At 49.2% G+C, this 14,682-nt stretch overlaps 1 protein-coding gene across 1 annotated transcript in view; it reads right to left on the reverse strand.

The window, feature by feature from the left end:
- Positions 1-10,625: 10,625 nt before the first annotated feature.
- Positions 10,626-14,682, reverse strand: part of IQGAP3 (IQ motif containing GTPase activating protein 3) — a 39,628-nt gene continuing 35,571 nt past the window's right edge. Inside the window, exons 34-38 of the mRNA XM_081308483.1 lie at positions 13,822-14,034; positions 13,212-13,378; positions 12,870-12,971; positions 12,286-12,394; positions 10,626-11,713 (exon numbers count right to left, since the gene is read on the reverse strand). Of these exons, the coding sequence (XP_081164609.1) occupies positions 11,600-11,713; positions 12,286-12,394; positions 12,870-12,971; positions 13,212-13,378; positions 13,822-14,034 (705 nt within the window). The 3' untranslated portion in view covers positions 10,626-11,599. The remainder of the gene's footprint in view (positions 11,714-12,285; positions 12,395-12,869; positions 12,972-13,211; positions 13,379-13,821; positions 14,035-14,682) is intronic.

Below are 14,682 nucleotides of genomic sequence, written 5' to 3' on the forward strand. Positions count from 1 at the left end.
GTTGTCTTTGCAAGCCTGGTACCTGGGCTGAGCACATTCTAGCAGGTGGAGTCTGGGACAGCTATGATCCTTTTCTCTCTCTCGTTTCTTCCTGTGGTCTCCCCGGCATGGGTACTTCAAGGGAGTCACACTCCTTACAAGGGGGTTTAGGGACTCAAAAAGCATATAGCCTGACTGGGCATGTTGACACACTGCTATCATCCCAGCTATTTGGGAGGCTGAGGCAGGGGGATCACAAGTTTGAGGCCAGCCTCAGCAACTTACTATAGTTCTCGCAACTTAGTGAGGTCCTGTCTCAACATAAAAAAAACAAAAAGGGCCGGGGATATAGCTCCAGTGGTTAAGTACCCCTGAGTTCAATCCCTAGTACCGCTGCCCCCCAAAATAAATAAAATTTTAAAAAAGGGTTGGGAGTGTAGCTCAGTGGTAGAGAGTTTATCTAGCATGCATGAGGTCCTAGGTTTAATCCCCAGAACCATAAAATAAAAGGGGTTGGGTGGGGTGGGATGTATCTGAGTGGTAGTACTGGGGTGCGGGGGAGCATATTGCCTGAGAGAAAACCAAGGGGACCAAGTCTGTTTCCTGCTGCTAGAAGCACAGTATTGCAAGTCTGGGGAATTCATGAGTAACCACAGCAGAGGCTTATTTTCACTGACAGTTACGGAGGTCCAAGGTTGAAGGGCCACACTGGATTATGACTTCCTTGCTGGCAGAGTCCCAGGGTGGCACAAGGCTTCACATGGCAAGTGACAGGGAGGTTACGTATCTGTGTATGTGCTCCCTCTTTTTTTGTGTGGTACAGTCGGATGGAACCCAGGGTTTCATGCCAGGCAAGCCCTCTACCACTGAGCTACATCCCCAGCCCTTCTTATTTATTTTTGATTTTTTTTTTTTAATTTTGAGGCAGGATCTCACTAAGTTGCACACGCTGCTTTTATAGTCTTTTGCTTTGTTTATAGTACTGGGCATTGAACCTAGGGTTGCTTAACCACTGAGCCCCAAGCCCAGCCCTTTTTATATTTTTATTTTTATATTTTTATTTATTTGCTTAAATTGCTGAGGGCCTCCCTACATTGCTGAGGCTGGCTTTGAACTTGACTTGCGATCCTCCTGCCTCAGCCTCCTGAGTTGCCGGGATGATAGGTGTGCACAATTGTGCCCTACTCTCTCAGAGTTGCTCCTCTGTTTGCAGATGACAGGGTCTTTATAGCACGATGGTAGAATTCCAAGAGCAAATGGCCCAAAAGGACCAGGAAGAAGCCATTTTGCTTTTTTCATTTGGATTTATAAATTGCACAAATTCACCTTTACTGTAGTTAGAGGCCCACCCACATTCAGGCGGAGAGGACATAGATGTCACCTCTGAATGGGTGACATAGAGGGGCATAGGGGATGGCAGATTTTGTTGTGGCCACCTTGGAAAATACAACCTGCTACATTCGTTATCAAAGACATGAAAACTTCTTCTGGAATGAACGGCTGACTCAGTTGTAACCCAGGGGTAAGAGCCAAGTCCTTCCATACAGGCCAGATGGGCTGAGTGTGCTGCAGGATAACCACCCCCCACGTATCAGGAGTTTAACATCATAAGGGTCGTCTCAGAACCAGGCTAGTGGCTGTCTCTCCAGGGTGCTACGGAGCTGGTGACTCAGCTCCTGATTCACGTCACACACAGGTTAGCAGGAGATGCTCCAGAGAGTCACTCAGGGCTCCAGGCTGATTGGAATCTCTACTCTCTGGGTGCACAAATACCATGTCAGGGAGAGATCAGAGAATCACATATGGGATTTTTATGGCCTTGAGCCTGGGAGGTGACATAACTCATATTTCCCGCCACATTTCATGGTCCCAAACTAGTCACAACTGCAAGGGGGCTGGGAAGGTTGCAGAGTAACTGGAGGTTTTAAGTGAGTGTTTGGTGGCTCTGCCCCATGTGACCTACCTGCCCTCCTACCCTACCTCTCAGGCTTCCCTGCAGATGCCCACAGACCTTGTCATCTCCTTCAAGTCAGAGCTATAATATTGCCTGTCAACGAAGTCTCTCCTGATCACTCTCCTTTTTTTGTGGTGCTGGGGATCAAACCCAGGGCCTCATCCATGCTAAGACAAGTGCTGTGGGGCTGGGGATGTGGCTCAAGCCGTAGCGCGCTCGCCTGGCATGCGTGCAGCCCGGGTTCGATCCTCAGCACCACATACAAACAACGATGTTGTGTCCGCCGATAACTAAAAAATAAATATTAAAAATTCTCTCTCTCTCCCCTCTCTCTCCTCTCTCACTCTCTCTTTAAAAAAAAAAAAAAAAATACTTGCTGCTGGCAAGGGTGTGGTAAGACTGACGCTTTGGTCCCTGGTAGTGGGATTATAAATTGAAGCAATCCATTTTTTAAATAAACTTTGTTGTAATTTTAGATTTCCAGAAAAGTTGCAAAGATAGCACAAAGGGCTCCTGTGTGTTCCTCATTGAATTTCTCTAGGGGTAACATCGCGTGTCACTGTGGTCCATTGGTGACAACTAAGAAGCCAGTAGGAACATTTTTTTTTTTTTTTACTATGAACCAAACTCCAAAATATGTTTGATTTCACCAATTTTCCCATTCATATCCTCTTTGTCTGTCAGGATCCAACCCAGGGTACCACACTTCATCTGCCAGTACATATTTTTGTGTGTTGGCATGTTCATGCTCCGTGTGGGCAGAGGGGCCCTCATGCTAGTGGAAAGGCAACCGAGGGGTTTCACAAACACAGCAAGGACTGATCTGTGCTGATTTGTGGCAAACTCCCTCTGGGTTTCTCTAACTTTGGTCCCAGTGGTGTGCACAGGCTACTGTATGCATTCCTCCAGCGCCCAGTACTGACGTGCCACCTCAGGCCGAAGAGAGGGAGCAAGTGGACACCAGGCAGTGGCTTCTCACCAAAAACCTATTCATGGCCAGGCGCGGTGGGTGCCCCAAGTTCAATCCTGGGTACCAAAAGACAAAACCAAAAGCTGTTCACAGCGGGTGGGGAAAACAAAAGCAGCTTTGACTGACTCCCCTCAGGGGTTCCACTTTGCTACTTTTTATGGACCTTTAAAGGAGAGAAAGTAACTCCCCAGAGAACTGCTGCGCTCTTACGCAGTGGTAACTCCAGCCGGTTGGGAGGTTGAGGCAGGAGGAGCACAAGTTCAAGGTCAGCCTCAGCTACTTGGCCAGACCCTGCCTCAGAATAGGAAATAAAAATGACTGGGATGGAACTCAGTGGTAAAGTACCCCTGGGTTCAATCTCCAGTATCTCACACACACACACACACACAACAGACACACATACACCACACACATACACAACACACATACCACACAAAACACACAACACATGCACACACACCACACACCACACACACATACACAATACACAACACACATACACACCACACACACACATACCACACACACCACACACAACACACACACATACACAACACACATACCACACACAACACACAACACATACACACACCACATACCACACACACACCACACACACAACACAACATACAACACACACACCACACACAAACACAACACACACACAACACACACATATACACAACACACACACCCCACATAGACACCACACACACATACACAACACACGTACCACACACGCCACACACAACACACAATACACACACCACATACCACACACACACCACAACATACAACACACACACACCACACACAAACAACACACACACAACACACACATATACACAACACACACACCCACATAGACACCACACACACATACACAACACACGTACCACACACGCCACACACACCAGACAACACATACACACACACCATATACCACACACACACCTCACACACATGCTCAACACACAACACACATACACAACACACACATACCACACACACAACATACCACATACAACACACACACACCACACACCACACACACCACACACACATATACAACACACATACCACACACAACACATACCACACACACATACACAACACACACAAAGCACAACACACACACCACACACATACACAACACACAAAACACACAACACACAACACATACACACACAACACATACCACACACACACCACACACACACCACATACTACACACAACACACACAACACACAATATTCCACACACACATACACACACACCACACATCATATACAACACACACAATACACACAACACACAACACATACCCCACACATATTCCACACCTACACACACACAAACACACACCACATACAACACACAAACACACAAACACACACCACATACAACACACACAACACATACACAACACACAACACACACCACACACACCACATACAACACACACAACACACATCCCACACATATTCCACACACACATACACAAAACACACACCACACACCACATACAACACACAACACACCCCACACACAACACACACAACACACATCCCACATATATTCCACACACACATACACACATTACGCACACCACACACACATACACACACAAAACACACACCACACACCACATACAACACACACAACACACACATCACACATCCCACACATATTCCACACATACACACACCACAGGCACACACCACAAACACACACACACAAACAGACATACACACAACACACACAACACACACCCCACATACCTCCCACACACACCACATACTACATACACAGACCACACAACACACACAACACACACAACACATACTACACACGCCACACACACATCACACACACCACATACTACACACCACACACACACACACACACACACACGCACACACCACACACCCGACCACCCAAAAAATCTCCTGAATTTCTGTTTCTCTTTCTTTCTGTTAATTGGTACAGGTTTTCTAAACAGAACTCATGTTAAAAGACCTCTTTTAAGTGCATGTACTTTGACCCAGCAACTTCCCTTCTGGAAATAAATAAATAAACAAATTTTGGTACCAGGGAATCAAACCTGGGATGCTTAACCACTGAGCTACATTCCCCAGCCCTTTCTATTTTTTGAGACAGGGTCTTGCTAAATTTCTTAGGGCCTAAGTTGCTGAAGCTGGTCTTGAACTTGCCATCCTCCTGCCTCAGCCTCCTGAGTTGCTGGGATTACAGGCGTGCATCACCACACTTGGCTAGAAATTTATAAATAATGAACCTCCAGAGGTGTATCTTGTTGGTAGAGTGGGTGCTTAGCATGTGCAAGATCCTGGACTCAGTCCCCAGTACCCCCACCCACACCAGCATATGTATAATAGTAAAAATGAAAAACCACCATCTGATCTGTAGAAATGTTAAAAGCATTAAATATATGGGCTATAGAGCTGGGGATGTGGCTCAAGCGGTAGCGCGCTTGCCTGGCATGCGTTCGGCCCGGGTTCGATCCTCAGCACCACATACAAACAAAGATGTTGTGTCCGCCCAAAACTAAAATAAATATTAAAAAATTCTCTCTCTCTTTAAAAAAAAACTGTATTCTTATAAAAAATAAATATATATAAATAATTTAAATATTATTAAATAATAAAAAATAAATATATATATGGGCTATATACTATTGGCATTTATAATGTTTTTGGAGGAATTTTGAAGATACAGGAGAGTTTTTTTCATGGCTAAGTGAATAGAGCACAATCTAAAATTGCATATGCAATATGATCTCTGCAACTTGACTCAGTCCAGTTTACTTACCTTTTTTTTGTTGTTGTTACCGGAGATTGAACCCAGGGGTACTGAGCCACATCCCCAGCCCTTTTTCATATTTTATTTAGAGACAGGGTCTTGCTGAGTTGCTTAGGGCCTCACTAAATTGCTGAGGCTGTCTTTGAACTTGTAATCCTCCTGCCTCAGCCTCCTAATCGGCTGGGATTACAGGTGTATGCCATCATGCCCTGCTGTTATTTACTTATGTTTTTATTGTGAATTGGCAAATTTGTATATTTCTGTCTAGTTTAATTCCACAGAGCCAGTGCCTTCCTATGTCACATTACTAAAATACGCCTGCTAAAGCGTAGAGAAGAATGCATTTACAATTTTTTTTTCCAGTTAGGCACTGTGACACACACCTGTAATCCCAGCAACTTTGGAGGCTGAGGCAGGAGGATCAAAAATTCAGTTCAGCAACCTACTGAAACCCTGTCTTTGAACAAAAATTAAAATGGTTGGGGATGTAGCTTGGGGTAGAGTACTCCTGGGTTCAACTCCCAGGGCTTGCGAAAACAATAAAACACAAAACAAACACTAAAATACACCTGCTAGAGCGTAGAGAAGGAAACAAAAAATCCAATCTGTTAGGTATTGATACTTTTATGAAATATAAAACAAATGAGTTACTAGAAAAATGAAATTAAAAAGACAAGCCTCGATTTTTTCTCCCTATTATCAGGCATGGAATTATTAGTGGTTTATTGTAAGTTTCTGAATGCTTGTCCTCAGTTTCTGCTTTATCTGGTTGCAGACTAGTAACAGCTTGTGAAGTTCACTGCAGTGGGCTTTACGCTGCTCTAGAGTGTAGGGACAAGGGACAAGCCATCCTCCACAGGGCCCAGATCTCAGTTGTTTCCTCCTTCTCCTCCTCCTCTCCCTCCCTCTCCACTTCCTCCTCCTCCTCCTCCTCCTCCTCCTCCTCCTTCTGGAACCCAGGGCCTTGCACATGCTAGGAAGTGCTCTACCACGAAGCGACGTGCACCCCCAGCGCACACCTGAGTCTAGAGACGATTTCTGTATGGGCTTTCCTTTTCTAAAAGTAATATAAGCTCATTTTAATAACAGCCTGGAAAGAGACTTCCTTCATCGCTCCTCCCCTAAGGTGACACCACTGCCAAATGGCCTCTGCATCAATCCAGACAATAGATGGCACTGACAGCTTTGCACCTCAGCACACAGTCTAGTTTATCATTCGAGGTGACTGCACGATGTTCCATTGTGTGGCTGCCCTACTAAGTGCTTTACCATTGCAAACAATGCTGCAATAAATACTCCGGAGCTCTTTGCCAAAATATCCAGATAGATACACAAGAAAATTTCTAGAAATTTCCTAAGTGCTGGACATGTGCACTTTCATTTTTTTAAATGAAAGCTTTGCTGGTCATGGAGGTGCATGCTTGTAATCCCAGTGACTTGGGAGGCTGAGGCAAGAGGATAGCAAGTTCAAGGCCAGACTGGGCAACTTGTTTTTTTGGCGGAAGTGAGGGGCTACTGAGGAATGAACTAAGGGGCACTCAACCACTGAGCCACATCCCCAGCCCTTTTTTTTTTTTTGTATTTATTTAGAGACAGGGTCACACTGAGTTACTTAGGGCTTCGCTGCTGCTGAGGCTGGCTTTGAACTCGTGATCCTCCTGCCTCAGCCTTCCTAGCTGCTGGGATTACAGGCCTGCGCCACCATGCTGGGCTCAGACTAGGCAACTTTGTGAGAACCTGTCTGAAAATAAAAAATAAAAAGGTACTGGGGTTGTGGCTCAGTGGTAGAGCACTGGCCTTGCATGTGTGAGGCACTAGGTTTGATCCTCAGCACCACATTAAAAAAAAATAAACAGAAAATAAACAAAGTAAAGTTATACAAAAAAACCCGAGGGCTGAGGATGCAGGTCAGTGGCAGAGTGCTAGCCTAGCAGATGTGAGGCCCTCCCTTGGTTCGATAACCCAGCACCACACAAAGAAAGCTTCATGGAAATATAATCCCTATACCATAACATTGAGCTTTTAAAAGAATGTGATTGAGTGGCTTTTACTATATTCTTGAATTGTGCAACCACATTTTTTTCCTTTGGAATGGAAATTGACCCAGGGGTGTTTTACCACTGAGCTACATCCCCAACCTTTTTACTTATTTGTTTTATTAGAACTCTATAGTTGTATGTAGTAGTTGGGTTCATCCTGACAATTTATTTTTTTATTTTGAGACATTACCATGTCTAACTCTGCCATGAACATTTGTGTGCAGATTATTGTGTGGACATATACTTTTAATTTTCCTGGGTACATATAGGAGTGGAATTGCTGGGTCATATGGTAACTATTAAATATTTGAAGAAATTGCCAAATTATTTATCAGTTGGGGCTCACCCAGCTCACAACCCATCTAGCAGCGTAAGAGAGTTGTAATTTCTCCACATCCTCACCAAGATTCATTCTTGTCTGTTTATTTTAGCCACCCTAGCGGAGGTGAAGTGGTATTTCATAGTGATTTTGATTTGCATTTCCCTAGTGATGTTGTTGGGCATCTTTTCATGTGCTCATTGGCCATTGTATACCTTCTTTGGAGAAATGTCTATTCAAATCCTTCGCCCATTTCTGTTTTTCTTTTTTGTATCACATCCCTAATCGTTTTTGTTTTGAGACAGTTTCTTGCTAAGTTGCTTAGGGCCTTGCTAAATTGCTGAGGCTGGTCTCAAATTCATAATCCTCCTGCCTAAGCCTCCCAAATCACTAGGATTGAAGGAGTCTACCACCACGCCTGGCTTGGGTTGTCTTTTTAAAAAATTTTATTTATTTCAGTTGTTGATGGACCTTTATTTTTTATTTATATGTGGTGCTGAGAATCGAACCCAGTGCCTCGAGGCTAGCGCTCTACCACTGAGCCACAACCGCAGCCCTTGAGTTATCTTTTTATTGAGTTGTGAAAGTTCTTTATATTTTGTAGAGGTGAGTCTGTTGTCAGACATGTGACTTGCAAATACTTTCTCCTATTCAGAGTCCTTTTCTTTATCCTGAAGGTGTCCTTTGTAGCATCAGCTTTTAACTTGTGTTTTTAGTGTTCTAGCTAAGAAACCATCGTCTAACTCAAAGTCAGGAAAATTTATAATTATGCTCTCTTCAAGGAGTCTTATAGTTTCAGCTCTTACATTTAGTTCGCTGATCGTTCTGAGTTAATTTTTGTATGTGGTGTGAGGTAGGGCTCCAACCTTATTCTCTTCTGTGTGGCTCTCCAGTTCTCCCAGCGCCATTTGTTGGAGACTACTCTTTCCCCATGGAACCGTATCAGCACTTTGCACTTACATTTTTGATATTGCCAAATTGTCCTCCAAAGAGGTTGTCTGGGTGTATATTCTCACCTAAAGGAGCCTACATCTCTGGCCATGAAAGGTCAGCAAGAACATTGATGAACCTGATGAGCATACGGGGACCATCCCCAGGGTGGAACAGCATGGGGTGGGCTAGAGAGAAAGTGACATCAGCAGGGGGTGGTGGCGCACACCTGAGATCCCAGCTACTCAGGAGCCTGAGGCAGGATGATCAAAAGATGGAGACCAGTCTCAGCAACTTGGTGAAACCCTGTGCCAAAATAAAATTTTAAAAAGGGTTGGGGGTAGCTCAGTGGTCAAGCACTTACCTAGCAAGTACAAGGTCCTGCGGTCAATCCCCTGTTCCTCGCATACATACACGGGGTGACAGAGAGGGTGGGTTGAAGATGATGAAAATGTTCCTCAGAAAAGGGAAAAAAGTGGGGGAATCTGAACTCTGAGCAGAAGGGCCTGAGCTTACAACCTGTCCTGCTCTTTACCAGCTAAGCAGCCACAGGCAATTAGCTCTCCAGCCCTCTGAACCTCAGTCTCATCATCTGTTGCACCGAGATGGTGACTGCTTACTTTTGTAGGGTTGTTCTGAGTAGGAAACACACATAAATAGCCCAGCCCATGACAGGCCCTCAATAGCAGTGGCTCTTGGGACATTTCTATATGTGGTATATGTGGCTGCGCTCCTGTGACTGTGGGGGGCATCACCGTGGGGTGGTGTTGGAGCCATTTGGTGAGTGTGAGATTTTTAATGATGACTGAGCACGGGTAGAAGCTAGGATCCACTGGTATGTGTCACTGTCACCCAGAGCAAGGCAGTACTTGAAATCTTTGCTGTGACATGTTGGGGGGGGGGAGAGGCTGTGACTGAGATTGAGTGTGACAGCAAGGCAGATCCTGAGTGACAGAACGGAATAAAGTGGAGAGAGGCAGGCTGCGCCAGGCAAGCGTGGGTGCCCAATAGGGGCTGTGGGGAGTTCAGATGTCAGGGCAGGTGTCGTGTGTGTGTGTGTGTGTGTGTGTGTGTGTGTGTGTGTGTGTGCGCGTGCATGCGCCCCTCCTCGCTTCCCGAATGCAGGGGAGAGAGAAAGGGCGCTTTTCCAGCAGAAAGGGGATCTTGGTCACAGCATAGGACCTGCAGTACCCAAAGAGTGTGGCTCAGGCACCTTTGGTATTGTCACTCAAGGCCCAGGAAAGGGACCTGCTGGAACTGTGGGCACAGTGTGTGGGAAGAGCCTGGGCAGGTTTCTTCTCCGAGCTTTAGTCTTCTGAGTGGCCAAAAACACAGAATCGAAACCTAAGCATTCCTTCCTCTTCTTTGTCCCCGTGGGAGGGAAGAGAGGGACAAGTGCCACATCTCATTAAGCCTTTGCGAGCTCAGGCAGGCAGAGGGGCCCACACCCGAGGCAGGAGGGGGCTGGGGGAGCGGAGCCCAGAACTTGAGGCCTACTCTGCAGGAAATGAAATAAGGGGTTAACAACAGATGTGAGGCTGACAGCTGCTTTTATTAAGAAGAAATCAGAAGGGCAACAGGGACAGGAAGTTGGGAGAGGTGGGGTGGACAGAGAGTGGCAGAGTGAGCCTGCAGATCTGTAGAACCTGAGGAGACAGCTGTAAGGCATAAGAGTCCTGAGGGTGGGAGGGAAAAGTGAGACAGCTCTTTGTACCGTAGGAAGCTGAGATAACGAGATTTTAAACACCAGCAGGAACCCTACTGCCCTGACCCAAGGTGACTGCAACACCAGGTGGAAAGATCAGCATGGATATTAGTTTGAACAGGGCAAATGAGAACTCTTTCTTTGAGCTCAAGAAGATGAAAGAATTAAAATTGTGATTAAGGCTGTACGCTGGCTTGGAGCAGAAGGATGGGAGAGAAAATAAATACCCCAGGGACCCACATATAAACAGACCATAAACATGGCGAGGCTTGAGGGTCATGGAAGGCCACCTTGCCCATCCTGCCCCAGAGGACAACGGTGCCACATGGGCACCCATAAACACTGCATTCCCTGGTCCCTGCGGGGGTGTGGGCGAGGGGTCGGAACGTGTGCTGTGGTGTTGAGCCGCAGCGTGGCCGGGCTAGGGCAGGACCAGCCCCTGCTGATGGAGTGGGAGGCAGGGTATGGAGCCCGGCCCAGGTTTTGGGGGTCTGCAGAGAGAAGGCAGGGAGAGGGGAAATCAGGCTGCTGGGACAGTGCTTGTAATATTGGGGTGACCCCGGGAGGCAGTGGCAGACCCAAGAGCAGCAGCCTTCCCAGGAAAGGTAGAAGCCCTAGGCTCATCCCCCGCTGGCTGGGGAATCACGGGTTGGTCCTGTGTGGTAAGAGCCACGCAGCCAGACCCAGAGGCCAGGCCACTTCCGCCATAAGAAGCAATACTGTGTGGCCAGGGAGGCGGACTCTGGCAACGGGACTGGGGGAGAGTCCCTGAGCCTTGCCCCGTCCTGAGCTCTGGGCATGTCTGCGGGGACCGTGGCAGGTTAGTGTCGAGGAAAGACGTCCAGCAAGGTGAGGGCGTCTGGCGTGGACCCACTGCCTCCATCACTTCCGCAGGAACTTCTTGTTGAGGAGGAAGATGAGAAGGTTGACGTTGACCTTGGCCTTGTTGAAGAGCTTCAGGACAGCCACGCCCTCATACTGGAGCTGCAGGAGGTCCTAGGAAGCGGTGGGCAGGGCAGGGCAGGGCGGCTGAGGGCTTCTGGCTGCGGCCCAGGCAGCCTTCCCTCGCCACAGGTGGCCCTGGCTGAATGCCACTGAGACAGGGCCCTGAAAACCCACTTCACAAACAGGGCAGCCAAGGCCCAGAGGGGTGCGGTCACTGGGCAGGTCACTGGGCAGAGCAGGGTTGAAATCAGTCTTTTCACTCAAAAGGCAAAACGGCAGAGCAGAAAGATCTGGATTTAAAACCCCTGTTTCCCTGAACACGGGCTCTGACTTAGGCTGGCTTCCTGACCTTTGAGCCCCAGGGACTGTAAACCAGGGATGACGCCTCAGAGCAGCAGAGGGGACTAAATGAGGTACATGTGATAGGGCTTCTGACACCACCAGCCACTCCACTGTCCCCGTGGGTAGTGCTGGGGTCTGTGTCAGGGCAGCAGACCTCCCGCTGATCGGTGGAGAGCCAAGCTGAAGTCATGAGGCCTAGGGAAGTTGGGTGGCCATCCTCTTGAGGCCAGCACCTAAAGCCCACCACTGGGTGTCCTGAGGGTCATGGAGTGTCCCCTCACCTGATAGTGAAGCTGGAATCGTTCCATGTCCACACCCAGGAACTTGGCGTTGACTTCAAACATTCCTGCCTCATCTCCAGGGGTGATGTCAAAGATGACATTTCTGAAGCTATCGGGAACAGAATTCAAAACAGGGACCCATGGCCTCTTTCCAGAGCTACAACCTGGCTCTTGCTGCTTCTCTTCCTAGGTGACAGTGTGCGACATCCAGAGCCCAGTCTTCCTGTCTGTCTCCCTGGGTGGGTGGAGTGGGGGGAGGGTGGAGCAGGGGCAGGGTGGGCTGGGGGCAGCTCTGTCTTCTCCCAGTTCTGCATCTGCTCACAGGTTATCTGTCCTGCTGATCCTGCCTGGTGTCCTTGCTTCTGAAACCATTCCCAGCACCCTGAGTCCATCCAGAACCGTCCTACACCACGTTCACGGTCCTGACTCTGGGTGCCCTGCCTGCACCGTCACGCAAGCGGCTCCTTCAAGGCAGGGACCACGCTCCTCCTTCCCTTCTACCCCCTGCTACCCTGTGCCCTGCCCAGAGCCGTCCCCAACAGGGGACAGGAAGGGCTGACATCCTGCCTTCCAAACACACATACTGAGAGGTGGGGAGATCTTCGATTTCCAGCAGGACGCCCTTCTCCAGGAGCTGGGCAGCAGTGTAATGAAGAGATGGCTGCTTCCTCCCCTTCCTGGAGCTCCTGATGAAAAGAAGGGCCCAAAGAACTCATCCAACAAGCTCTCCAGCACCACAGACCCTTGTTCCCCGGGATGCAGGAAGGAAACGAGGCCCGAGGAAGGTGCCTCACTCAGGGTGGGAGACAAAGGAGGGGGCTGCTGTGCTGAGATTCCCAGCTCCAAACTGGGAGAGACGGGCAGAGGGGGGCGTGGGCAGGGTAGCGGTCACAGGTAACTTCCAAGTGCAGGGCGGCAGCACCTACTTGTTGCTGGGGGCCAGGTGGTCCAGGCAGGCCCGGATGTACTGGCTGTAGTAGTCGCCCTGCTCCTCGTAGAAGGCCGTCTTCGTGCTCAGGGCCTGGAACGTGGCCCGAAGCTTCACCAGCTCTGCCTTCCGCCGCTGCCGGTGCCTGCGCTGGTTGCGGATGTCCTGGAGTTTGGGACCGAGGGAGGGGGGTCAGCTGGCCCTTCCCCCCTGGGGTCTGACAGGCCGCGAAACACTCACTGGAGGATGTTAGGAAGAGCAGGAAGAGGCAGATTTCCACTGTTTTTCCTAGGAGGACCATCTCGAGGATACCATCCCAGGCCCTTAAGGCATTCGCGACTCTGACTGGTTTCCAGGCCCCTCATTTCTTAGTAAAAGAACTGGAAGAACATCCCCTTCCCTGGCTAAATTTAGAAAGTTTTCTTTGAAAAGAACCCTGTCCTTCCTCTGGCAGGTGACAATCTTGGGTAGCATTCACCAGGGACAGGCCTGCCCATGGACCCCTCATGTCAGTGTGCAGGTACCTGGTACAGGTGTGTGCAAGCATTCGCACGCACATACACAGGTGCCTGCGTGCAGATACCCAGAACTCAGACCCAGGTCATTACCTTTGCCAGCTCATCCACCAGTCCCTGATAGCCATCGCAGGCACTGACCAGCCCCAGGCCTTCTAGTCTACGCAGATTCCGCAGGACACGCCGCTGCTTCTCTGCCAGGGGCAGGAGGGAGTGAGCCGTTAAGGAGCGGTGTCGACGCAGAGGCTCGGGGGTCTGGGCTTCACAGGCCTGGCGTCGGCTCATTAGACGCTTGTGGGCTGCTTCCTAGGGGCAGAGATGCTGGATGGGGCGCCATTCTTCCCCCCAACCAGGACAGGCCAGGGACCCCAGCAACCCAGGGAAAGCACCCCCCAGAGCCTAGCTTTTGGGGGGAATAGTGGTGGGAAAGGGCCTAGCAGTGGAAAACATCAGAGTGTGACATCCTGACACTTGGTGTGACACACGGACAGGCCTCGTGGACTGCCACAGGATGGAGAGGCCCCCAGGAGAACCAGACAGAGGCTGCAGCATAAAACATCTGGATGGACATGGCTGTGACTTCCCAACCATGGAGCTCTGTGCCGCTCAGGGTGCGGGGGCACCTCCCTCCCTGCTCTACTTGAGGACCTGCCTCTACTGCCCTCACCCCTTTTCCTCTGGGGAGCCCAGCTTCGTCTTTACTCCAGCTGGCCCCAGCCCCCACCCACTTCCCACCTTCTCCTGCCTGCAGCCGTCATTTGGGGAGCAAAACCCTTCTGCACTCTTCCAAGTACCTCTTGGAATGCCCCCTGCGGCCCCAGCACAGCAGACCCCCAGGAAAGCTCATTTCAGCGTGGGGAGTGGGAGGGACATGGCCCCCCCCACCTGGCAATCTGAGGTACCCCGAGGCAAGGCTGCCCCTCAGCCTGCTTGGGGTGGGGGGCAGATGCTTGG

The sequence above is a fragment of the Spermophilus citellus genome (assembly GCF_964194105.1).
Source record: "Spermophilus citellus genome assembly, chromosome: 9".
NCBI classification, from domain to species: Eukaryota; Metazoa; Chordata; class Mammalia; order Rodentia; family Sciuridae; genus Spermophilus; species Spermophilus citellus.